At 44.9% G+C, this 26,382-nt stretch overlaps 1 protein-coding gene across 3 annotated transcripts; it reads right to left on the bottom strand.

The window, feature by feature from the left end:
- Window positions 1–7,115: 7,115 nt before the first annotated feature.
- LOC101776369 (NAC domain-containing protein 105) lies at window positions 7,116–25,190 on the bottom strand. Of its 3 annotated transcripts, none has more exons than XM_022822956.1 (4): window positions 24,998–25,190; window positions 19,931–20,129; window positions 19,530–19,810; window positions 7,116–7,956 (listed from the first exon to the last, which is right to left on the bottom strand). In XM_022822956.1, the coding sequence occupies exons 2-4, from the start codon at window positions 20,091–20,093 to the stop codon at window positions 7,384–7,386; spliced, it is 1,017 nt and encodes a 338-aa protein (XP_022678691.1). In that variant the 5' UTR covers window positions 20,094–20,129; window positions 24,998–25,190; the 3' UTR covers window positions 7,116–7,383. The 3 variants fall into 3 exon arrangements, with proteins under 3 accessions (XP_022678691.1, XP_014661306.1, XP_022678690.1); XM_014805820.2 differs by having other exon boundaries at window positions 19,931–20,149; XM_022822955.1 differs by lacking the exon at window positions 24,998–25,190 and adding an exon at window positions 20,241–20,433 and having other exon boundaries at window positions 19,931–20,149.
- Between the last annotated feature and the right edge of the window lie 1,192 nt (window positions 25,191–26,382).

Genomic DNA, 26,382 nt, shown 5'->3' on the forward strand with positions numbered 1-26,382 from the left:
TCTTCTCTGGTGTTTGTGTGCTGTGTGATTTTCCTTGCGAGATAAATTCCCTCCCGAATTTTCCTGTTGAAAAGAAAACGACATGTAGATCAGGTAAGGGGGTGCCAAAAAAAAATAAAGCCTGCATAGGATTGGTTGTGTGGAAGATAACAAAAAGTGTGAAAGAAAATTTCTGAAGGAAAAAGGTGCCTCAAAAGAAACACATATTTTCATTCTTGTGAAGGTGTAGATCTAGCTTGTGTGCTTGTGAAACATATATATGAAAAAAAAACCTTAGTGCAGATTGATTATATTTTGTGATTTCAGACTCTGAAAAAGTTGCTTCTCTCATCATACTTAGCAGAATGTGTTTGAAACAAGAGAAACATCAACAGATGGGGTACAAAAGGCCATTCTGGTCAGGTTTCCATTGAGTGCATGAAGGTAGCACCATGCCAACAGACTGCAGGAAATCGAGGGGTTACAAGCTAAACCATGAAACCAGAAAACAGAAGTAATTCGAACAAAAATTAGATTAATGGTCTCTGTGATTGAGAATAACTGCAATTTTATATTAAACTACTTTCTTTTCTGTGAAGCATGCAAATATTAACATATAGACATATAGTACAGTGCTCGAGCAAAAAGGAAGAAGAAAGTTAAGTTTCTAACCTTAGCAGCTCCAGTGCTGCATGTTGAAGCTAGCAGCCCTTCCACCCCTACAGTCCTTAGCTGAGGGCACATCGACAGTCTTAAGGGTACCTGCAAGGATTCACATTTGCCATGTTAAAGATAAGAAACAGATTACCCAACACTAATTTCCACTGAACCTATCACCAAACACATTTTCATAATGCTGGACGGCAAACAGCACAAGTTATCGGAATGACAGCATCTTTGAGGGGGAAAGAACAGAAATGCACACAGTAGGACATGTAAATTCTTTCTGTAAGCAGCAAAAAGTAATTTTCTTTTGTAAATTAGCACTAGAAGCATGTGAATGTAAAAGTTGTAGTGTAAGAAAAAAATGTAGCTACAGACATCAAAATAAAAATCAGATATTCCACACTACAGGGCGCACCAAATAATGTATACATGCCCTATAGGCACTTAATCAACGAAACAATGAGATCACTTTATGGCTCTATGGTCCCTGTTGTTTTGTGTAATGGAGAATTAAAAAAACACATTTTATGGCTCTATGGTCCCTGTTGTTTTGTGTAACTCAAATACGCATCAACGCATAATCAAAGTACATGGCAACCAGCAGATTGGTGTAGTGTAAGTTCCTTGCTTGCTCAGTAAAGCCGAGAGGAGGAAGTCTTGCACCAAATAATCTCTGCAAAAATTTATGACTTGACATACAAGAGATAGACAAGACACAGAATCACCATCACTACCTCCCCTCTTCCACCAATCCCTATCAAGCAACAGAGCACAAAGCTGCGCCCGCGCCTAAGTCACTGGACCTATCATGGGTTCCTGATGGGTAAGGTTCAAATCCTTCTTCATGCATGTTCTCATGATTTAGGACCTAAGGTTAAGGAAAGAGGACAATTGGGGATCTAGGGTTGCACGTTTCATTTGGTTCAATTTAGTTTGTGCTACAGATTTTGTCTTCTTTTGCATTTACTTACATTAGGATGGACCGCAACACAGGATGTAGGCTTGCCATTCGCATCCCAGGTTACGAGGAGCACACGTGTATCATGTTACCTGTGACAAGAATTGGGTTCGTGATGAAATGATTTCATAGATGGATTTCTGTGCTGATCTAGATGTTGAGATACAGCAAGGTAGTAACCAAAGTTTGTCAGTGAGCTTTTGGGACAAGGTTGCATGTGAGTGTAGGGATATTGATTCTGACTCATCATTACTTGCCGCAATTGATATGTATTGGGAAATAGCTTTCTCTTGTAGTTTCAATCATTAGCCAGCCAAGTGATGTTACCAATGTAGCTACTGATCTTGCTGTTATTGATCTGAAACCGAGTCAGCTGTTGATGTGTAGTAGTGAAATCAAATCAGCTGTTACCAGAGTAGCTAATGATCCCGCTTCTGACACTGATCAAAGGCCTGCTGAGCCTGCTTCTAGCACTGATTAAAGGCCTGCTGAGCCTGCTTCTAGCACTGATCAAAGGCCAGTTGAGCCTGCTTCTAACACCTGTTCCGATTACATTCCTGACACCGATGAAGATAATAATGATGATCGTGCTATTGATGATGAGAAAGATTGTGAGGTTGTTAGTATATAACTGACTTAGAAAACCCAAGATGCACCTGGGCAGAGAACTTGCAGCTGCAAGAAATGGCAGCTCACTAGACTACCATGCAATCATGCAATCAGTTTAATATGCTCTTAGAGGGGTCTAGAATTGGAGGGTTATGTTGAGAGCTGTTACTTTGTTACTAAGTTCAAAGCAGCATATGAAGGTTGGATTGAATGAATGGCCTCAAGTATACCTAGGATTCAAGCTATGGTCTCCAGTACTCAAGAGGGCAGCAGGTATACCAAGGAGTAGGAGAATACAAGCTGTTGATGAGGGAGGCAGCAAGAAGAGGAAGAGATGCTCAAGATGACTGTGTATGACTCAGATGCTCCATCACCAACACCACCAACACCTAAGAGAAACAAAACCAAGAAAAAGAAGGAAGTTGCCAGCACAAGTACACCTAAAAGTAAAGGATCAAGAAGAAGAAGTGAGCACAAGTACACTTAGTGACGGAATGCGGGCTTTCCGTTACCGCGCCGCACGTGCCTAACGGTGTCAGTGGGTTTTCTGTTAGGTTTTCGAGATGATGTGCCTCAGTAGCTCCGCCAGTCCTTACACTCAGGGGGCTGGGTGCCTATTTTTGATCGGCATGCCTCAGTGGCTCCGCCAGCCCTCATACTCGGGGGCTGGTCGCCTCTTTTGGTCGGCGTACCTCAGTGGCTCCACCAACCCTCATACTCGAGGACTGGGTGCCTATTTTCTATCAGCGTGCCTCCGTGGCTCCGCCAACCCTTACACTCGAGGGTTGGGCGCCTATTTCTAGTCGGTGTGGCTCCGCCAGTCCTCACACTCAGGGGCTGAGCGCCTATTTTTGGTTGGCATGCCTCAGTGGCTCCACCAGCCCTCATACTCAGGGGCTGGGCGCCTATTTTTTATCGGCGTGCCTCCATGGCTCCGCCAGCCCTAACACTTGGGGGTTGGGCGCCTATTTTTGGTCGTGCCTCCGTGGCTCCGCCAGTCCTCACACTCGGGGGTTGGATGCCTATTTCTGGTCGGTGTGCCTGAGTGGCTCCGCCAGCCCTCATACTCGGGGGCTGGGCGCCTATTTTTTGTCGGCGTGCCTCTGTGGCTCCGCCAGTCCTCACACTCGAGGGCTGGATGCCTATTTTTGGTCGGCGTGCCTCTGTGATTCCGCCAGTCCTCACACTCAGGGGCTGGACGCCTATTTCTTAGTTGGCGTGCCTCTGTGACTCTACCAAACCTTAAACTCGAGGGTCGGGCGCCCTGGTCACAACATTGATGCCTCCATGGCTCTTTCATCTCCATACTCAAGCATCGGGACATATGATTGAATACAATCTTATCAATAGTTGATACCTCTACCCTCCTTTATATACTCCAGGGGGGCAGGATTACTAGTCGATTACAAGTTAGGAGTCCTAGTAGGATTACAGTGGAATCCTAGTAGGAGTCCGTCTTCTTCCTTCCTTGCAGGTACTGGGGATCTATCCCCGATAGTGAGGCAGGCACTAATCCAAATAGAACGTAAGAAAAATCATGTATTTCAAGACTACAATATATATATATATATATATATATATATATATGTATGTATGTATGTATGTATGTATACACACACACACTAACACTTTTGTTTGTTGCCATTTGACTCAAGAATGCACTCTATAATAGCTTTATGCACGCTGACCAAGGTCTACATGAAGTCCTACGTCAAGTACTCGGGAACATTGGCTGGACATTCACAATACCACACCCGGGTCGAGTAGACAGTGGTTGGCAAGCTGACATTATCATCATTTACGACTTCGGTGAGAATATTTGGAGAGACATTCCACATGCCTTATAAGGCTAGGGATAGTGCATACATATATGCACTAGATTATGTCGATAGGTTCTTAGAAATCGACATTATCGATATTAATCATAGTTTGTATGTCATGATGATTTACGGTCATGATGCGACGATCCTAAGTTGTAAGTATCTCTTTCATGTAAGACTTAATATGTAGGATGAATTTATCTCATTTATATAAGAGTTAATATGTATGATCAATTTCATATGTAACGTACTCTAGTTAATATTAGTGATGAATTTTTATCTCTACTATTTTGTTATGTGACAACCTTGTTATAATGATTCAAACATTTCATAATGATGAATTTTTATCTCTATTATTAGAATTACACTATATCATGATCACAACAAAGAAACTTTTTTAAATTTCTTCCTAAGCTTACTCTGCAGAAAAAATAATAAAATAAAAGATTGTGTGCAACGGAAAGGAAACTGTTGGAGGCGGCTCCCGCCATTTTTCCAACTTTAGTACCGGTTGAAAGCCTTGCCCAGTACTAAATGGAATCATTTAGTACCGGCATAGGCTACCAACGGTACTAAATGCCCCAAATTTCAACTCCCACCATTTTAACACCTTTAGTACCGGTTACAAGCCCTGCCCGGTACTAAATAGTGTCATTTAGTACCGGGCAAGGCTTCTAACCGGTACTAAACTGTCGCACCTACAGATACTTTATTTTCCCCGAACACTTAGCAGTTTTCATTCCATTCCTCCCCATCCCCAGCTCCATCGCCCACCGCCACCGCGCCGGCCCTGTCGCCATTGCATCGTCCCCGGCTCCATCACCCACCGCCGCCCCGCCAGCTCGGCCCTGGCTCTGTCGCCATCACACCTTCCCCGGCTCCGTCGCCCACCACCGCCACGTCGGCCCCATCCCCGTCGCCGTTGCCGCCACCCCGTCCTCGCGGCGCCTACCCGCCGGCCGCTACCACCCCGTCGCTGTCGCCGCCCGCCTCACCTCTCCCTCCACCGCACGCCTTCACCTTGGCTAGTTTTTTTTTTGATAATTTTGATTTTGATGAATTCCTGCTGATATTAAATCATATGGCAACCTAGGGATACTGTGGGACACTAATCTTTCTACTTTCTAGCTAGTGATGTGCGCATATGACAATGTATTATTGGTATATATGTAATTGTATATCACCGATAGGGCAAAGTTGACTAGTTAGGAAAAATGGTGGCAAATTATCTTATTACAATTTTATTTGGATAGTTCGGGATAACTATGGCAAGTGGAAGTTCTTCTCCCCATGATGATGGCGGCAGTGGAGGTGGCCGCCGTGCTGGCGGCGGCCATGGACACTAAATTTTCAAGGAGCCACCATTAGCTCATCCTCCAGGAATTCACTTCCCTAATTGCGTCATTGACTTGCCTACTGGCGATCGAAGCAAAGGAGCAATTCTCAACATAGTAATACTCTTTTCTTCTATAATTGGTTTTTTACTACACATGAATAATTACTAAATTTACTTACATACAATGTAGCTTATCAACCTTATTAGATGCCTGAAAGATGTTGTCGAAGCTCTAGATCGTCGTTCTCCTTTAGTGTAATCCGAGATTGTTGGTCCACGAAATTTTAAAAGAGTAAACATCTATTTCCAAGTACCCGTTCGAGAAACATTGGCCAACTGGATGAGAGTACCATGACAGCCCATTCCGATGATTTCAATTGCCGTATGGGTCAAGTAGTACCAAGTAGGGTAACTTTTGGATGGACCGACGTGGAGGCCTACCTAAAATAGCTTAAGGATCATAGGTACTTTGTGCTAGGGTTCTCGTATTTTCAAATAAAGATGCTAGAGGAGAGAAAGCAATGTGACTATGACTACTGAAAGGCTTTGTCAACTGAATCAACATGACATGGTATAGAACATATGTGATCATTCTTTTATCTTTAGTTATGTTACATCTTAAAACTTTAATCAAGTTATTTATTTTTTAGGATGTTTTTGGTCATACCATTATGGCAACGAGCTTTAATATGATTTTAGCTCAAGTCTTGGAGGTATTGAATTATAGCTACACCATTGTAAACCCGATACGCACTAGAGATTTCAAGCTCCAGGCTCATCTCACTTTCTACAGGTCATTTTAGTTGACGTCGTCTCCATTATTTGAGATTTATGGTAGTGTATGTGACCGTCCTTATGAAGCTCTAGAAAAAGTGCACTAATTCATGCTCTAGCTTATATTCATGAAGTTTTAAGCTTTAAGATTGGACACTTAAACTATGTTGCATATCTACGGAAGCGAAGCGAATTATGAAATATGTAGCATGCATGGATGTACTCCTACCGTACCGTTTTTTTATGGATTTGAACTTATTCTCTCTAAGACCTGAGTAATGATGTACCAACAATTGAGTGTTAATGATTTGAACGGTTGATACTTGTGATACTTGGATTTGAATGGGTTGATATATTAACGTGATATTACTAGTAAAAGCTCCGTCGGATTTAGTAAACAAAAAGAAAATAAAAGGGTAAAAAAATTAAAAGAATAAACTTTAGTATAAAATTAACCAGTGGGCCCCAACATCGAATGCGGCTTGGCTCACAATTACCGGATGGTTTTACGGTACTAAATGGCGCATTTAGTACCGGTTGGGCTAACCAGTACTAAGGGCATGTTTGGTTCCTCTTGCTAAACTTTAGTTGCTAAACTTTAGCAAAAGCTGTTTGGATACTCTTGCTAAAAGACATTTAATGAGCTGTAAAAAGACCTATCTACCCTTATTAAAGGTGCGCAGGAGGGGGGAGACAAGCAATAAATGAGAGGTATAGGTTGTCCAGCCCACCTTTTAGTAAGGTTTAGCAACCAAAAACTTGCTAAAGTGCTAAACTTTAGCAACTCAGCTTTAGTAAGTTCTAGCAAAGGTGTTTGGCAGTTTAGCAGCTAAAAGTTGCTAAACTTTAGCAACTAAACTTTAGCAAGATGGAATCAAACACCCCTTAAATGACGTGGCATCTAGTACCGAACTAACTATACTGGTCAGGCGCCCGATAACGAAGGGTTCCCGACAAAAGTCGATCCTCGCAGTGATTAAAGGAGTCTTCCGTTAAATGAAAAAGGAAAACACGAAACGGGGTCACAAAATGCTCCGGCGATATTCGTGATTACAATTTGTGAAACTATATTGTATCTTATATACGTATTACTACCATATAGGCAGGGGAACCGACGAGGCGACGACCGAAGCTACGGCCCATCACCCGACACGAGTGATCCCAGACAAGCACGAAACGAAAACGATCGGACGACAATGCATGGCAAGTTCAGCTACATACATGTGTACAGCTGCAGCCATCTATGGTTCCTGATGGCCGCCACATCTTGCCGCGTTCTTGTGCAGGCACACTGCAGGGTCGGCCACGGAGCCCAGCAGCCCGGCTTCCTCGTGCCGGACGGCGCCGTCGAGGAGCAGCAGCGCCACCATGTCCGTCGCGTCCTCACCACTGTCTCCGGCATGCGTCCCCAGCGGCTTGCCGCAATATTCCTGCTGCTCGGTGGCGTGCTCCTCGTCAGGGGTGAGCTGGGACGCGACGAACCTGTCGAGCGCCCTCCAGTCCGTGGTCGCCGCCGCGGAATAATCTCCCTCGCCGCCGTCAGCCGGGGCTCGGTGGCTCCCCTGGTTCGGCAGCGGCGGGCTCTCGAGCTGCGGGAGCTCGGCGACGGCGAGGCGGCTGGAGTACTGCAGGAGGCTGCTGGCCGCGGAGGCGGCGCCGTCCAGCTCGGGCGACTCTTGCTTGAAGCGCGCCGCGCCGGCAAGGATGGGGTCGTGGTGGTAGTAGGAGTAGCTCGGGTCCCATGCTCCGGCGACGCTCCGCGGCGGGTGCGCGGTGCGTTTCTTGAACGCTCGGCACACCACCCACCCTTCTTCCTGCATGAAAGGAAGCTCGCTTCAAAAACAGTCGCCAATAATGATCCATTTAGCTAATAAGCAAGTGCGGCAGCTTCACTAGCAAAGATCGTAATTCAATTTCCATCAACTACATATATTTTGTAATATTCCAAAAATTTGTAATATTAATTTGAGTGAATTTTTAAAAATTTAAAACTTTTTATTTGAATTGTGTGGTCATTTGAAAATAAAAGATAAATTCTCTTCTTAGCTAAATTCCCTAACAATCAAATCACAAACCCTTCAAACTTGTGTGGTATGGTTTGGTTTTTCTTGATTTTATTTGGATCTCAAATTTGAGTGTGTTTGAATTTTGAATCAAATTCAAAATTCAAACTAAATATAAATCTAAACCTAAATACAAAGAAAACCAAATCTATCCCTTAACCCATCTAACCACCAAGCTGGCTGCTAGCCGAACCGGCTTGGACCGCTAACCCCAAGCCCTTCTCCACCTGGCCCAGCCGGCCGGCCCAGCCAAGCCACCCCAGCCAGCCGCTCACTCGCGCCCGCTCTCCCTATCTTTCTCTCTCCCTGCCACGCGGGCCCAAGTGCCAGCCGCACCCCCTGTTCCCCTTTCTTCTTCTTCCCGACCGTACACCCACACGCACGGCGCGTGCACGCCGGCCGTGCCTGCCAGCCGCGCTGGCACCCGCTCCTGCCCACGCGCGCCCGTGACCCCCCCCCTTCCGGAGCCTTACGCCGCGGGGTAAAACCCCCTTTTGCTCTCGCTCCTCGCTCATGAACCCTAGCTGCGGGCCACCCGATAGCCGCCATGCCATCCTCGGGCGCGGACGTCGAGGATGGACAGCAGGGCGCAATCTTGCCCCCGCACCGCCTTTGCCATGCTATAAAAGGGGGTCGAGCCCCACTGCTCTCCTCACACCACCCCAGGGGTTTCTCCCCGCTTGCTAGCTGCCGCCACCAGAGAGGGAGAAGGAGCACAGAGAGAAGGAGAAGAAGGAGGGAGGAGAAAGAGAAGAAGAAAGAAGAAGAGAAGATAAGAAGAAGAGAAGAAGAAGGGGAGGAGAAGAGGAGGAAGACAGAGCCGCCGTCGAGGGGAGCCGCCGTCCGCCGTTCGCCATCGTACCACAAGTCGTCACTGAGCCAGCGATGCCTTCACCTCCGCCTCGGTGAGCTGCACCTCTCCCTCTCTCCTTGCCTCTTTGTCGTAACCGAGCACGACGCAGCAGCCTTGCCACCACTATTGGCTGCCGCAAGCCCGGGACTTCGGTGCCCCGCGCGTCGCCACGGTCGTGCCGCGGCCGGGGGCTTCCCCGTGCCCTCGCTCACGCACGCGCTGTCCGTAGACTGTCGTGCTCTAACCCTCACCACGGCGCGATGTTGTTGCCAGCCTTAGGGCTGCGACGTGCGCGCCACGTCGCACAGCCACATAGGACTAACCAGCGACGTGACTGCCACGTGGCACTGACGTGGCAAGGGCCGAGCCCACTCGTGGGGCCTACTAACTGACAATGGGGCCCACTGACCCATGCGGTCCACCGGCTAACCGGTGAGACCCAGTTGACTATAGATCGGTCAATGATCAACACTTTCCGGGTCAACAATGACCACCAAAGCTGACGTTAGCAGACACGTGGCGCACTCCCGTGCTGCCATGTGGCACTACTAGGAGCTGACACATGTCACATAATAATAAATGTTTTCTAAAATTATTTAAATAATTAAATAAATCCTTTAATCTTTAAAAATTCACAACTAATTCATTTTAACTCCGAAAAATATGAACCAGTTGCATTAAATTCGTAAAATCGAGCCCGTGCTATTTTTAGCTAGTTTGGTGTTATTTGAATCTTCTAAGTTTAGATTTCTTGGAGTTTTTATCTAGATCTAATGACGTTTAATTTATTTTACGCCGTATCTCGTTCTGTTCAGACCCGAGTTACAACCCGGAAGACCCACAAGACCCCGACTATGTCGAGGAAGATCCCAATGACTACAGACAAGGTGTCATGTCACTCCCAATCATATAGAACCTATACATACTTAGTTGCTAGCACTTCACTTATGATGCTTGGATGATGATTGATTGCATAGCCTATGATTCTAGCTATGCCTTGATAATTGGTTATCCTATTTTCCTTGATACCTACTTATGGGATAGCTACATACCCCTAGCTAGTCCACCTGGATTACATCCATAAACATGCTTTTGAGTTATGGATGGACACATGCCATAGTTTGGTGATGGGATTCCTTGTACACTCTCGTGTGTGTTTCGGGTGAGTGTGATCCCTTAATGTGTTTTGGCGGGGGCGAGCCGTGGTTAGTACTGAGGAGTGCCTAGCTAGGAGGGAGCGTTATGGACTCTCTCTAACCCCCCTATGCCTGTTACGGGTACCTTGTTTGTTACTGAGGAGTAGGTGGCGTACTTGTACATTACAGGTGCTTCGGCACATACTTGTGGAGTAGAGTGCTCATTCTCGGCCGCTTAAGGATCAAGTCAGTTTACCACCAGTCACAACATCTATTTATGTACATACCGCTCGCTTACATTATGGTTGGGGTTCGATCCGAGATAGTGGTGGATAGTGCTCAGCCTGTAGGCGGATTGGAGGATCAGTGTAAGGAGTTTGAGGTGTTGGCCTACTCTGACCAGACTGCACCCCCGCATGGGTAGGTTTCACAGCTTCGAGGTCCTCATCGGTGATGGTGTGCCCTGTAGCTGAGGATGGTTCCGGACTTGAGGAAACAGGACCGAGCTATCCACCTACTAGGGCTCCGGCTGTTAGGTGGGGTTCGGACGGCTGATCCCCGTTCAGCTTCACCGTGCGAGTATAGTTCTACAACCTCTGCAGAGTGTATAAAGCTATAGCTATAGTCCATGTCCACTGGTTATGGACGGTGCTATTGACTGCCGCTACTTCTAACTAGACTTTGCTTACTCTTCTACCTCCCCTTTTTGAGATAGTTCAGCGTTTGCCATTGAGATGTGAGAGGAGGGAGCTGTCACATCACCTAGTGTGTTTGGGTGTTGGATCCTTGGGTGAAGGATCCAGTGATTTGTGCCGACGTCCTTGTTGAGAGGTGTTGACCTTGGAGATGGTTTGCATTGATGCATCCTTGTTTGTTGCTGCTGCTGCATAAACCCCTACAGTCATATATTGGCTTATCCATGCGTATAGTATTATTCCCTCATTTCCTTGGCTTGCTGCTATTGGGAGTTGACATGGCCTACCCGCTTCTTGGGTAGATGGTGGCTTTTCAGGGTCGGAGCCCGACTACAACTTCGATAATGATGGATGGGAAGACTAGGGATGGTCCCTCGCTCAAATCATCTCTAGAGATAGTGTTCTCCATAGCTTATGATTCCATTGCGTAGATGTTTTACTTTTCTTGATTTAGTCCTAATGGACTTGTACCGGCATGTGACGAAGAGTTGTACTCAATATTTATGAGAATTATGTTATTTATACTCTGTTGTTGCTCTATATTTCTGTGTTGGTATGGGTTTTTACTGTCTGGGACAGGGATTTGCACGTGAGCCTTCATGGGAGTATCACCGAGGTGTGTAGGCTTGGATTCTCAGAAATGGGAATTTGGATCTGTTTCAACTCATATCAAAGTCATACTTGACCATAGGATGATCCCTAGCAATGGACGATAGTCTAGGAAGCCTAAACTATCCTTGAACTAAGTATATACTCCTTGACTGCTATACAACTCGTTGAAGTACTAATATTACTACATTGATTTCTTTAGCTTATATGACTTACTAACAACCCTTAGCAATGCTTTTCAGATGACAACCGAAGAGTGGCACTCGTTCTCAGGAGACGGAGTGAGCTACAGAGGCTTTTGCGCTCTGTTCAATTAGTGCTTGGAGAGAGCGAGAGTCAGCATTCAGAACGTGTGCTACGAGGGTCACATGAGGGACAATGTGGACACTATGCCCACCGAGGTAAAGTTCACTGTACCGGCCGACCCCAAGGTGCCTGAGTTCGAGGAGGTTGTGATGCACGCTTTTGAGCTGTCAGCGTCGGAGGCTCACCAGACTGCCGCCAGGAGGGCCTTGCATGAGGTGCACACGCAGCTACGTGATAGACTGGTTCAAACTCCCTACCACTATCTACCCAGGGCTTTCCGTGGACCGTGGGACTTTGAGAGTTCAGCCTGCCAATACTACGAGGACGCTTACGCTGAGCCCAATGAGAAGTTTTGTGTGGCTTCCCACTGCATCCACGCTCAAGACTTGGCACTATTCTGGAACAACAGAGAGGTAGAGGTGCTTTGCAAGGGTTGGAAAAATGCATCGCTACCAACGCCATGCTCGAGGGCAAGATACGGGGACTCGAGCGTTGTTTGTCTGACCTGGACTGGACGAACCATCGCCTGCAGCATGAGGTGGACACTGCACCAGACACCTACCACGAGAGGGACTCGCTGAGGATTGCCACGCTGGAGGCAAGAGCTGTTCGGATGGAGGAACTGAAGGCCAAGGACAAGGTGATAGCGGAGAAGAATGCCTTGCTCAAGGAGAAGGAAGAGCTGACTGATACCTTGGATGCCGCACTGATCTCCAAGAACAGGATCATTGAGCAGCTTCACCGCCAACTACATAGGAACTACTACAACTTGGTCCACCTTGGATCACGTTGCTACCATGACAGGGACTTGGCAGAGAGACTTCAGCTTGGGTAGGAGCGCTCAGACCGCAGAAGGATGATGGAGCTGGAGGAGCTGAGTGCATGGATTCCGATCGAGTACATGAGGGAGCCCCGTGTAGAGAGCTTCGCGCTACCGCCGACCAGACTATACACTTAGGTGATGCACCCACCAGCCAGGGTTGCTACTGAGGAGATGACAAGAGCTCTGTCTAGTCTCTCTCAGCTGTATGGAGGAGACCCGCTTGAGCTGCCAGTCTACTCAGATGACGAGTCAGGACCGTTCAAAGACCCTACTACTGAGTACCACCAAGGAGATGTGGATGACGACGACGACTTCCAGTACTCCGACTGAGTGGAACGCTCCTGATCTGAGTAGTGCTAGGTTTGAGTTAGACTCACCATGATTTAATAACATTAGAGATTACCACCCATGACTCTCGATGTAGTAGAATGGTGATCTTTGTGTAATCTTGGAGGTTTCTGTTGTTGTATGGTGCCTTTGAAAGAGTGATATGGAGTTTTTTGGATTTTATGGTTCTTATGCTTCTTATTGTCTGAGTGGAATTTTTTGTGTGTTTTAGCTATATGATCTGTTAGTAATACAGTAAATCCCCTATCTAATTACTTAAAAATAATCGTTGATCATGGTCTCATATGGAACATATGTCGGATTTGAGGAGGTCAGGACAGTTGCTGCACTGTTTCAAGGAGGTGGCCAACGAAGATGGGCCTAACCCCAACAGAGGTCGTGGTCACTGCGGAGGTTGCGCTCCCCAAGGCGGACTACGTGGAGGTCACCACGGAGGACGTGGAGGCCGTGTTTCAGAGATGGAAGCACGGGGAGACCCAGCTGCGCTGAAGGAGAAGGCCACTAGGAGGATTAGGAGCGGAACGTGAACGCTGGAGGTGGAGGGAACCAGCAGGCTCCGCCACCACCCAAACTTGCAGAGGTGATGGCAGTCCATACTCAACTGATGCAGACTATGGCCAATGTCTTGCTCCAGTACAAATAGCCAAGCGGACACCGCAGGGACCCACCAGTTGAGTCCTTGCAGAGGAAAGTTGAGGGATTCACCAAGCTCCGATGACCCACGTTTGACAACTCAGACAACCCTCTGGATGCAGATGACTGGTTGAGGGAGATCAAGAAGAAGCTGGACTTGACAGACTGCACTAACAAAGAGTGCGTGGCGCTGGCCGCCCACCAACTGATTGAGATTGCACATGCCTAGTGGGACAGTTTCTACAACTCTCACGCAGATCCAGCGCACATCTCTTGGGATGAGTTCACTGCAACATTTTGTGACCACCATATCCCTGAAGCAGTCATGGACTAAAAGGTAGATGAGTTTCGCAACTTGAAGATGGGAAACATGAAAGTCCAGGAGTACGCCAACAAATTACAGGAACTGATGAGGTATGCACCGGACAACACCAACATAGAAAAGAAGAAGATGTATTGGTTCCACAAAGGGCTTCATCGAAGCATGGAGATGCACTTATCCACTCATGATTGTCCTACTTTGCACGCACTTGTAGGCAAGGTACTCCGAGTTGAGAAGTTGAGACTCGAGTACGAGGAAACAAGAGGAAGCACTAGGACCAGTTTGGACACTCAGGGCTGTCTTAGAGGCCGAGAACAGGACCCCCACAGTTCCAGTAGCAGAAACCTCACAGTTACCCTTCTCAGCTGCAACAGTAAAGAAACACTGGTGGAGGAACTGGAAGTTTTGGTACTTGGAAGATGAGTCCCAGCAGCCTACCGCTCTTAAGGGTGCAAAGTCGATTGTTTGCTACACGTGCCGTCAGCCCGGGCACAAGTTGTTCGCGTGTCCGCAGAAGACCCAGGTGGGAGGACAGAACCAGACCAACCAGTACCAGACGCCAGCCAAGACACCAGTACTAGGAGGACCCCAACAGAGGAACCCGGCAAGGATTTTACCGCCACCTACCCGAGGGTGCCTGAACCACCTAACAGCCGGGGACGCTGCAATAGCTTCAGACATTGCTCTCGGTCAGTTCCTTGTTGATTCCGTCAAAGCTACATTTTTTTCAATATTGGTGCCAAGTTTTCTTATGTTTCAACCAAGTCTGTCAAAGAATGGTCTCTCCCCACTGCGCCTCGACCAAGGCCTATTATAACCAGTTCCCCCTTAGGAGAGGTAAGGAGCACCCTAGAGTGCAAGGTAGTTCCGTTGATATTTGAGAAGCAGTTGTTTCTAGCAAACTTGACAGTACTGAAGTCCTCAGGCATTGATGTGATTTTGGGAATGAATTGGTTGGCCAAGCACAAAGGACTAGTCTCGTGTAACCCCTGTTTTGTCAGGTTGGAAGATCCAAGTGGAGTTCAAGTACTAGTTGAACCGTTATACTGCAAGACAACCCCTATGATTTGCAACATGAATCCCAAAGCTATCAAAGAGGTATCCATTATGTCTGAGTTTCCGGACGTATTTCCAGAAGAGCTGACAGAACTACCCCTAGACCGGGATGTGGAGTTTGTGATTGCGCTTATGCCCGGCGCAGGACCGATAGCACAGAGGTCATACCGGATGTTAGCTGACGAGTTGGATGAACTAAAGAAGTAGTTGAAGACATTGCTAGAGCGAGGATTCATTCGACCGAGTGCTTCATCCTGGGGTTCACCCATTTTGTTCGTAAGAAAGAAGGATGGATCAATGAGAATGTGTGTGGATTACTGAACGCTCAATTCCATGACCATCAAGAACAAGTATCCATTCCCACGAATTCACGATCTGCTTGACTGGCTCAGAAAAGCTAAGTACTTCTCCAAGATCGACTTGAGATTAGGATACCACCAAATGAAGATTCGAGAAAGTGACATATCCAAGACCGCCTTCACCACTCGGTACAGATTGTTTGAGTTCACAGTGGTTTCCTTAGGTTTGACAAATGCACCAGCTTATTTCATGAACATGATGAACAAGATCTATATGGAGGAGTTGGACAAGTTTGTGGTAGTGTTCATTGATGATATTTTGATCTACTCGGACACAGCAAAAGAGCATGAGGAGCACCTTCGGATCGTACTAGAGAGGTTACGACAATACCAACAATATGCTTAGTTCAGCAAGTGTGAGTTCTGGATGGAGGAAGTTGGCTTCTTAGGGCACGTGTTGTCGGCTAAGGGTGTAGCCATTGACCCCGCTAAAATCGAGGCAATTATAGAGTGGGAGTAGCCTTGCAACGTGTCAGAGATCAGGAGTTTCCTTGAATTGGCATGATACTACTGGAGCTTTATTGAGAACTTTTCAAAGATAGCCAAATCCATGACCGAGCTGCTAAAGAACAACGTGAAGTTTGTGTGGTCAGAAGCTTGTGAGAGGAGCTTCCAGTAGCTAAAGTCGAGACTTACCACCACCCCAGTACTAACCTTACCAGACATCAAGAAGGATTTTGTGGTGTATTGTGACGCATCCAGGCAAGGGTTAGGATGTGTGTTGATGGAAGAAGGAAAGGTTGTGGCTTATGCATCTAGGTAGCTAAAGAAGCATGAAGAGAACTACCCGACGCACGACCTGGAGTTGACAGCCGTAGTGCATGCTCTCAAGATTTGGAAGCACTATCTGATCAGCAACAAGTATAAGATCTACACAGACCACAAGAGTTTGAAGTTTTTTCTTCACACAGTTTGAGCTGAACATGAGGCAAAGGAGATGGCTGGAGCTAATTAATGATTATGAATTGAAGATTCACTACCACCCTTGTAAAGCCAGCGTAGTGACCGATGCTCTAAGCAGGAAGATCTATTGCAACAACCTGATGGTGAAAGAAGAGCAATCTGCTTTGTATGAAGAGATGAATAAACTTAAGCTCGAAATCATTGAGCCTGGACAACTGTGTGAACTACTAGTGACCTATGACCTAGACGATCGGATTAGACAGGCACAAGCCCGATGCTCAGAAATTGAGATCCTTCAGGAGCTGATGAAAGGAGGCAAGGCCACCGATTACCGTATGGACGACAAAGATACCGTTTGGCTGCAGGACAGGATTTGTGTACCCAAGGATCAAGCTTTATGTGAGACCATCCTGAAGGAAGCCCACGACTCGAGGTACTCTATCCCCAGGATGCACCAAGATGTACTAAGATTTGAAGAAGAGGTTCTGGTGGAAAGATATGAAAGTCGACATAGCAAACTACGTAGACAGCTGTGACATTTGCAAACGAGTGAAGGCCGAGCACCAGAGACCGGTAGGACTACTTAAACCTCTTGAGGTACCCGTTTGGAAGTGGGAAGACATTTCAATGTACTTCATTGTGGGTCTGCCCAGGACTTAGAAGGGAAATGACTCAATTTGGGTGATTGCGGATAGGCTCACCAAGGTTGATCATTTTATACCCGTGAAATGCAACTACTGGACTGAGAAACTCGTAGATTTGTACATGGAAAACATCTTGAGGCTACATGGAGCACCTAAGAGTATTGTGTCTGACAAGGGTCCACAGTTTGTTGCCAAGTTTTGGAAGAGCTTTCACAAGGCTATGGGAACTATCTTGGAGTACAGTACAGTGTTTCACCCACAGACCGATGGATAGACTGAAAGAGTGAACCAAATCTTGGAGGATATGATGAGAGCTTGTGTGCTTACATACGGCACCAACTAGGAGAGAAGCTTGTCTTTTGCTGAGTTTTCTTACAACAACAGATATTAAGCTAGTCTTTAGATGTCATCTTTTGAGGCTCTCTATGGAAGAAAGTGCAGAACACTACTGATGTGGTCTGAGGTTGTAGAGAGGACTTTCTTTGGACCAGCAACTATTAAGGAGGTTGAGGAGAACATGAGCAAGAGAGAACTTAAAGACTGCTCGGAGTCGCCAGAAGAGTTACGCAGACAAGAGGAGGAGAGACTTATCCTCTATGGAACTAAGAGGATTCTGATAAAAGGAAAGCTTGCGTCGAGATTTGTAGAACCCTACCAGGTAGTTAAGCAAATTGGAGATCTTTCTTACAAGATTGCCTTACCAGAAAGCATGGCTAGAGTACACCCGGTGTTTCATGTATCACAGCTGAGAAAGTGTCTAAGAGTCCCTGAGGAGGAGGTTCACGTTGAAGCTCTAGACCTACAAGACAGTTTGGAGCATGCAGAGCACCCAGTAAAGATCTTAGCTCGCGCAGAGAAAGCGACAAGGAGGACATCCGTTCCTTATTGTAAAGTACTCTGGAGCAACCATTCTAAGAGAGAGGCAACTTGGGAGAAAGAGTTTGATATGAGGAAAGAGTTTCCACACCTTTTTGAGGAGGAGGTCAAAGTTTAATCTCGAGTACGAGATTCTTAATGTTCCAAAAATTTGTAATATTAATTTGAGTGAAATTTTCAAAAATTTAAAACTTTTTGTTTAAATTGTGTGCTCATTTGAAAATAAAAGATAAATTCTCTTCTTATCTAAATTCCCTAACAATCAAATCACAAACCCTTCAAACTTGTGTAGCATGATTTGATTTTTCTTGGATTTTATTTGGATCTCAAATTTGAGTGTGTTTGAATTTTAAATCAAATTTAAAATTCAAACTAAATATAAATCTAAACCTAAATAAAAATAAAAATAGAACCTAATCTAACCCTTAACCCATCTAACCACCAGGCCGGCCCGCTAGCCGAACTGGCCTGGCCCGCTAACCCCGCATCCTTCTCCACCTAGCCTAGCAAGCCGACCCAGCCAAGCCAGCCCAGCTGGCTTCTCACCCGCACCCGCTCTCCCTCTCTTTCTCTCTCGCTGCCACGCAGGCCCCGCCTGCTAGCCGCACCCCGGTTCCCCTTTCTTCTTCCTCCCAACTGTACACCCACGGGTGCGGCGCATGCGCGCTGGCTATGCTAGCACCCGCTCCTGCCCACGCGCCTGTGACCCCCTTTCGGAGCCTTCCGCTGCGGGGTAAAACCCCCTTCTGCCCTCGCTCCACGCTCACGAACCTTAGCCACGGGTTGCCCGATTGCCGCCACGCCATCCTTGGGTGCGGAAACCGAGGATGAACGGCCAGGTGCAATCTTGCCCCCGCACCGCCTTCGTCGCGCTATAAAAGGGGGCCGAGCCTCGGCCGTCTCCTCACACCACCCCGGGTGTTTCTCCTTTTACTTGCTAGCCGCCGCCACCAGAGAGGGAGAAGAAGGAGCGCAGAGTGAAGGAGGAGAAGGAAGGAGGAGAAAGAGAAGAAGAAAGAAGAAGAGAAGATAAGAAGAGGAGAAGAGGAGGAGGAAGCCGGAGCCGCCGTCGAGGGGAGCAACCGTCCGCTGTCATACCGCAAGTCCTTACCGAGCCGGCGACGCCTTCATCTCCGCCTCGGTGAGCCGCGCCTTGTACTCGATATTTATGAGAATTATGTTATTTATATTCTGTTGATGCTCTATATTTCTGTGTTGGTATGGGTTTGTACTGTCTGGGACAGGAATTCGCATGTGATAACCTTCCTGAGATTATCACTGAGGTGCGTAGGCTTGAATTCTCAGAAATAAGAATTTGGGTCCGTTTCATATTTTTTCGATCTCTGCATTTTCATTTTGTTGGTAGAAACACGTAAATGAGTTTTTCTTTTCGGAAGTGGAACTTATGCGAGGCACGCCAAATCAAATGTCCATGTTACTGAGAAAACATCCTTTTGCTCGCCATTCATCATGATTGGGCCAAATCTGCTAAATGGGCTTGGTAGAATCTGGGGCCCAACACAGCCTGGAAAGCCCAACAGCCCATCTCAGGAGCAATATGTGAGAGTATCAAGTTAGCTTTCCCCGGCTCCCGTCGACGGCGAGCAGCGGCGGCGGGCGGCGGCCACCGCTGGGATTGGAAAGCCACAGCAGGAGCACGAAGAAGACTAGCTAGAACGCAAGGCATGAACATGCATGGCCGAACGAACGCATAAAAAGAGAGACGGATACAGTTATTGGAATGGGCTAGGTCGATCTTGCCTGTGGCGCGGCGTTCTCGTCGGTCTCGAGCCGGTACTCGTGCATGATCCAGTCGGTCTTCCGGCCGTTGGGCGCCCTCCCCGTGTAGAACACGAGCGTCTTCCGCATCCCGATGAGCCCGCCTCCCTGCTTGCTGTCGCGCACCGCCTTGTCCCGCCCCGTCGCCTTCCAGAACCCCGTCAGCGTCGCTCGGTTCGTCCGCGTCCCCGTCGGGTACTTGCGGTCCTTGTAGCTGAAGAAGTACCAGTCGCTCTGCTCCTCATACCCGATCTTGCAGTGCTCTTCAATTCAAATCACACAGGGAAATAAGAAAAAAGTGAGATCGATGAGCATATATATGTTGCCATCATGCATATGCATATTGCAGAGTGAATATAATCAGATGCAAAGCTGATGAGAACCTTGGAGATCCCATGGCTCGATGCGGTAGAGGTCGACATCGCGGATGACGTCGAGGTCGATCTTCTGCGAGGCCACCTTCTTCCGGAGGTAGTAGCCGACGAGCTCCTCGTCGGTGGGGTGGAACCTAAACCCTGGAGGCACGCATGACTCCATTATCACCATACACTACTAGCTGCCTCTTGAAGTCTTGATCACCAGCTGCACGCAGTACAAGTAACCTGCATCAAATTCAGAAGCGCCTCAAATCTAGCTCACTCTTTCCAATCAGACACAAAGAATTAAGTGCTCGGATCTTTCAAAGCTACATACACTATGAGCAGCACATCATGCATGCATTGCAGGCCTGCATTTTTATATGAGTTAAGCTGCAGTTTTGAGAAACCAGTCACGGAACGAGACACACACCGTGCTGCTAGCTTGACTACTGGTTGGCTGTGGACGAACTACTATGCAAGTGTATGGGTTTCAGTGCTTTTGGAAAAGTTTAATGCAGGCACCATGCTGGGGTAGGTTTCTAGGGCAGCCAGTACGGTGAAGCCTTGGCATTATTATTATTATCAGTACAGGGTACGGTAAAGCCTGAGCAGCAGGCCGGGCCAAAACACAGCAATGTTGCAGGCAGTCAATGATAGTGTCGAGGTCACGATCAGGAGCATATTGGGCACAGTCAGCAGGGAATGATAGCTGCCACACAGCCAGCGCCATGGACCAGTCACCAGGGTATAGTAAAATTTAAGCAGAAACCAATGTTATCTCTCAGTCTTAAATCTGTCAGTGGAGCTGCGCTAGCATGTTTAAGCAGATGTTTCATTCAGAACTTTCTGCAAAGAAGCATAGTACAACTCAAAAGGAAGGGATTTGCTAGGAATGTAGTATATATTTTCGAAGCAAGGAATGTTAAGTAGGCCGTTGCAAATTTTGGAATTATTTGCAAATTTGTACAGAATAAAAAAGAAGTCGGATTACGTTGGTACAAAACCAATGACGTTAGCAATGCGCCATGCAGAGAGCATGCGTGTTTGTTGTGGGGGATGTATGCATGGGAGTGATAAAAAGTAAAAGGTGATGAGCAGCAGACGGGAAAGCCGTCTTTTGGATGATCAGGCTTGCTGCCTGCTGCACCGGAGACTGGAGGTGGAGGGGGCTAGCTCTATGCAGCTAGAAGGCTAGGGCAAACGATTGGCTCCCTTGCACGGCCTCTGACCGCTCTGTCCCTTTGTCTAGGAATTCCATGGCAAAGCTCTGGTCTTTAACTTGGGGCCCCTCGTGAGATGCACAACTAAGGGGCTGTTTGGATACGAGGTGCTAAACTTTAACAGTGTCACATCGGATGTTCGGATGCTAATTAGGAGGACTAAATATGAGCTAATTATAAAACTAATTGCAGAACCTTGTGCTAATTCGCGAGATGAATCTATTAAGCCTAATTAATCCATCATTAGCAAATGGTTACTGTAGCACCACATTGTCAAATCATGGACTAATTAGGCTTAATAGATTCGTCTCGCAAATTATACTCCATCTGTGCAATTAGTTTTGTAATTAGCTTATGTTTAGTACTCCTAATTAGCATCCAAACATCCGATGTGACAGGTGTTAAACTTTAACAGGTGGTTCCCAAACACCCCCTTAAACTTGTTGCAAGTCTATTCCATAGCCCATATATACTGCTTGAAGTCTTGTATGTATGTGGCAAATAAGACAGATGTATAGAAAGACTCCATATGTGCATGCCAAGGTGAAAACTCTCACTACGATGGGATTTTGTTGGCATAAAAAGCTTCAAATGCGAGCAATAACATCCGCACCAATTTCATGTGCTTTTCCATGTACTCCATTTTTCCTTGTCTCTATCCTCCGTTGAACATATCGCCGACGACGCCGCTTCCATGTTTGCTGATCATCTCCCAATGTCGCTCCCATTCTTCTTGACCTACTCCTCTCACAACTTCTCATTGGCGCTTCCCTCACATAACCTCCATTTGCTAATTCTCTGTCATATGCCCACCCCATTTCATCAGTGACCAATGTACGTCCACGCTTCAAGACAACACATGATAGATCTGGATCGGAGTAGCAAGCAGCACACATAGCACGGGCAGTGGCAGATGATTAAAGATGAAAGGCTCTATATAAAGATCTACTCCCTCCATCACAAATTACTATTAGCAAAAGATATGTATCTAGAAAAGTTAAAACGAATAGTAATTTGGGATGGAGTAGGAAGTATCCAATAGTGGGAACAAGAGGTTTCACTAACAATTCTAGCAGGAATGTTGTCCTACGCCAGGCATTGGCAACCTATGGCAACTATCGCGTCTTGTTAATATTCCTCTAAGATGGCTTTCCTTGTTTGGCTATGGCTCATGAAAATGAGCTTATGTTTGCACACATTTCATCGCTTTGTCGCTGAAGCTGGATGCACTCAATGTTTGATCGCCCCACCATAGTAAAAGGTAAAACAAGGTTTATGGAAAAAAAAGAGATCAAACGGAAAGGAAATTTCATTTCATCATTGCTTAGAAAAATGCATATCTAACCATTACTAAGTTAAAAATTATCATTGGTATCGAATGTGCAAGATCACTCAATAATGCCAAAAAGCACTTATAACAAATTTGATTGTAAGAAGTGCTTACTGCTCACTAGATATATAAATGTAACAAACTAACATCTATCAGAAGATCTATTTTTTAGTGGAATTACCACGGGATTGAAGATTCAATCACATATGAGAATTACTGATAAAGATGAGTTTATTGCAGTATCATTTAAGGCAGCCATCATTTAATACTTTGGAATTTTGGACCATAAACAATTATTGGACTCCAGTCATCTATGCAAGCAAGAAAACATAATAATATTTGTAGCAACATATTAGTGCTGAGACTTAATGATGTCTACAAGCATAACAGTTTTAGGAGTTATACTTTTCCTGTATAACTATACTAAACTTCAAAGATATCTCGACGGTAGACATATACTAATACGAACGTCAAGGAAATCTTCCTATTACTAATTGGAGACTCCTTTTGAAGCCTTCAGGTGAAGCCACCTAGAATCCTAGGTGGACACTCTAGAAAAATAGAGAAATCATAGAAATTCTCATAAAAAAGAAAAACATCTGGTCACTAATCGGTAGACTCAAATCATCATAGCCACCGGATATATTATGTTTTCTAAAAATTACCCACCTATGCCATTATAAAAATAGGCTAAAGAAACCCCTAAATCTATATCTAAATTACCCACCTCTGCCATTATATAAAATAAACTAAAGTAACCCTCCAATCTTCATCAAAATTACCCACTTATGCCATTATAAACAATATTTAAATAACTCCCTATATTTGCAATTAAATTGCCCACAACTAAATACTTAAAAATAACTTAAAGTAACCTCCTAAATTTGTATCTGTATTACCCACATATGCTATTATTAATAAAAATAACATGAGGTGAACCCTACATTTCAATCCAAAACACCTTAATTAAAAATATACACCAATATATGATTCTAAAGCATCTATTTCTTACACTATTGATATATGATATAATAATTAAGGTATATACACATGATGTGTGTCACCATTTATATAGATGAAGTAACGAGAATATAGATTTCTATGCTAAAATTATAGCTCAAACTTAGGGTCCATTAAACAGATTCCAGCGCATATCTTCGATGCAAAGTGAAAATCTATCACAATCGGTTCTATCATGTAGAGTAATTACTAACTAAGATCTATTACAATCAGATGAAGATAATAAGTATATATTTAGATAAGTATTGTGTTCAAATATTTAACAAATAAGAGGTAGCTCAAGATAATAGTTTTGTAGCAATGTGGCCTCATTTTTTCATTGGAGACTCCGTATTAGTTCTCACGAGACATGCTAGAAAAAAAGACAAATCCTAAAAATTCTCACAAAAAATAGAAACACCAAACATCACTGATGTAAACTTTAATAATCATAGTCATTGTATATTATAACTTCTAAAAAGTTACACATTTCATATTCTGAAATAAACCCTAAACCTATATCTAAATTACCGACCATTATAAAAATAATCTAAAATAACCACATAATATTCATCTAATTTACTCATGCATATCATTATTAAACATAACTAAAAATACCATTCTAAATTTGTATCTAAGTTACCCATATATATCATTATTAAAAATAACCTAAAGTAAACACCTAGATCTTAATCTAATTATCTTCATGTGCATCATACATAAATGTTCAAAATTAAACTATATATGATTCTAAATTACCTATTTATGTTATTGTTAATATAGAAATACTAAGTCAAGGTATATACGTATGATAGTGTCACCATGTATGTGAGGAAGTGATGAAAATTATAGATTTTTATGCTAAACACAATGCATAAAGGTGTGATACAAAATGAAAAAAAAGTGTGAATGTGGATTGAAAAGTGTATAGAGTAATTGCTAATTAAAAATCAATCACAGCTGGATATAGATAAGTACACATCTATACGAGTATTATGTTGAAGTATTGAAAAAAATGAGAATAGTAGGTAAATAATGAGAATAGTAGGTAAAAAATGAGAATAGTAGGTAAGTACACATCTATACGATTATTAGTTAGGAGTTTAATTTCTAAATAATTTTCAAATACAATAATTTTTAAAAATATTAGTCCATGCGGGAGCACGGGTTGATGGACTAGTTAGATTAATCGGTATTGGTGCATCAGTATGCGATCAGTAAGAGGTGTGCAAAAAGAAAGGGGGATAATAGTCGAGTTGAAGTACAGCGTTCTCATCAATCATCTAAACAGCAGAAAGATTGAGGAAAATCAGCCAAGTGAATAAAAAATCTCCCATCTCGATAGCAGGTGACAGGAATTAAAAGGAGTGAGAGAGAAATCTTAATCTCTGATATATGGCAAATAGATGCACACAATCCGGAAACAATTGCAAGAAGATGCTTTCAGAAGTGGGGAAAATGCAAGAACAGATCAAAAAAATATGGATCCTGCTACTTTGCCAAATTCATCACCAGCAACAAGTAGTAATATCCTCAACTCACCTAGTCACCTCAGAGGATCAATAACTCTACGCACAGGGCTAAAATAATTTCTTCATCAGACAAACTAGCTAGTTTGGGGACATGAAGAGAGGCCAGATGGAGAGCGCTTCTGTGTGAGAGAGGAGAGGGAGTGTGTTAGGCTGTGAGCCTGTTTTGGAAAGGTGTATATGAGGAGAAGCAAAGGAGATGAGAAAGGTGGCTGGTGTAAAAAAGAGTGGGGAGGCTCCCTTTCCTTCGCGCGTGGGTTGGGGGAATGAAGCCCCCTGGGCCCTAGGGGACCCTTTCGGCCACCGAGCTGATGTCACATTGTCTTCCCGGCAGGCCTCTTAGCTTCTTCCCATTGATATTTCCACTCCCCAATCTTCATTGGTAAGTCACTGCTGTTCCAATTCTATAAGTGGTTGTGAAAAAACTGTAGGACTGCGTGGTAGCGATCGATAAAGAATGCTTTTTGAGAAGTATCGATCGATCGATATTGTACTGTATATTGAAGACTCTGGGCCAGTATTAGTTCATGCATAAGGGATGGTTTCTGCTAAGTATGACGCTGCTTGTTTCAGTGGACTGCTATCTAGTTGCTAGCCAATTCATTCATCATTAGTGAAGCGAATGATTTTTTGGAGCAAATATGAAATATCATGTAGGTCTCAAGTTCTTACAGTGATGCAAAGAAGATTGATTGAACATGAGGAATTAACTTAACATTTTGTATCTTGATTATGTTATTGTTTCTATGTGCAATTTGCTTCCCTATTTCAAGCTAGGGGATTGATCCTGCATAGTCCCATGTGCTCCCATTGCTGTATATATATCCTTGATAAAATACGTGTACACTTTCAGACAATCATGATGAGATCAAAAGTTCTGACTGCTTAAGGATAACTGTTGCAGCTTAAGCACTCAAGTCATTTAACTGTAGGTCTGTAGCTGCTTTTGAAATTTACTGTACGACCACTCCGTTAATAGGTAGCTTTATACACCAGAATCCAACTATAACTACCGGCATAATGAACATGTAAAGGAACAAAAAGCTATGGGGGGGAGGAAATAATGTACACAGAATAGTCTGACATGATTAAGTATGATTACCAGAGACAATACATTATTCAATATCGTACTGATTACCGGTCAAATTCTTGTGCAACACAACACCACCTGCTTTCTCCGAAAAATTGGATCCTAATGAAAGCCTGAATTGAATTGATTTGCAAAATGTACTTGTGTTCATATATTGTTTGCCAACTGAGACATGTAAAGACTTATGTTATCTGTTCCTGGTAGAATCAACTAATTCACTGAAAATGGAAGTGTTATGCAAACTGAAAGATGTATATGTTCAAGGCTCACCACTCACCGCACCTGACGACGACTCAACATCAGCAGTG

This window comes from Setaria italica, chromosome IX, assembly GCF_000263155.2.
Source record: "Setaria italica strain Yugu1 chromosome IX, Setaria_italica_v2.0, whole genome shotgun sequence".
Lineage (NCBI taxonomy): Eukaryota > Viridiplantae > Streptophyta > Magnoliopsida > Poales > Poaceae > Setaria > Setaria italica.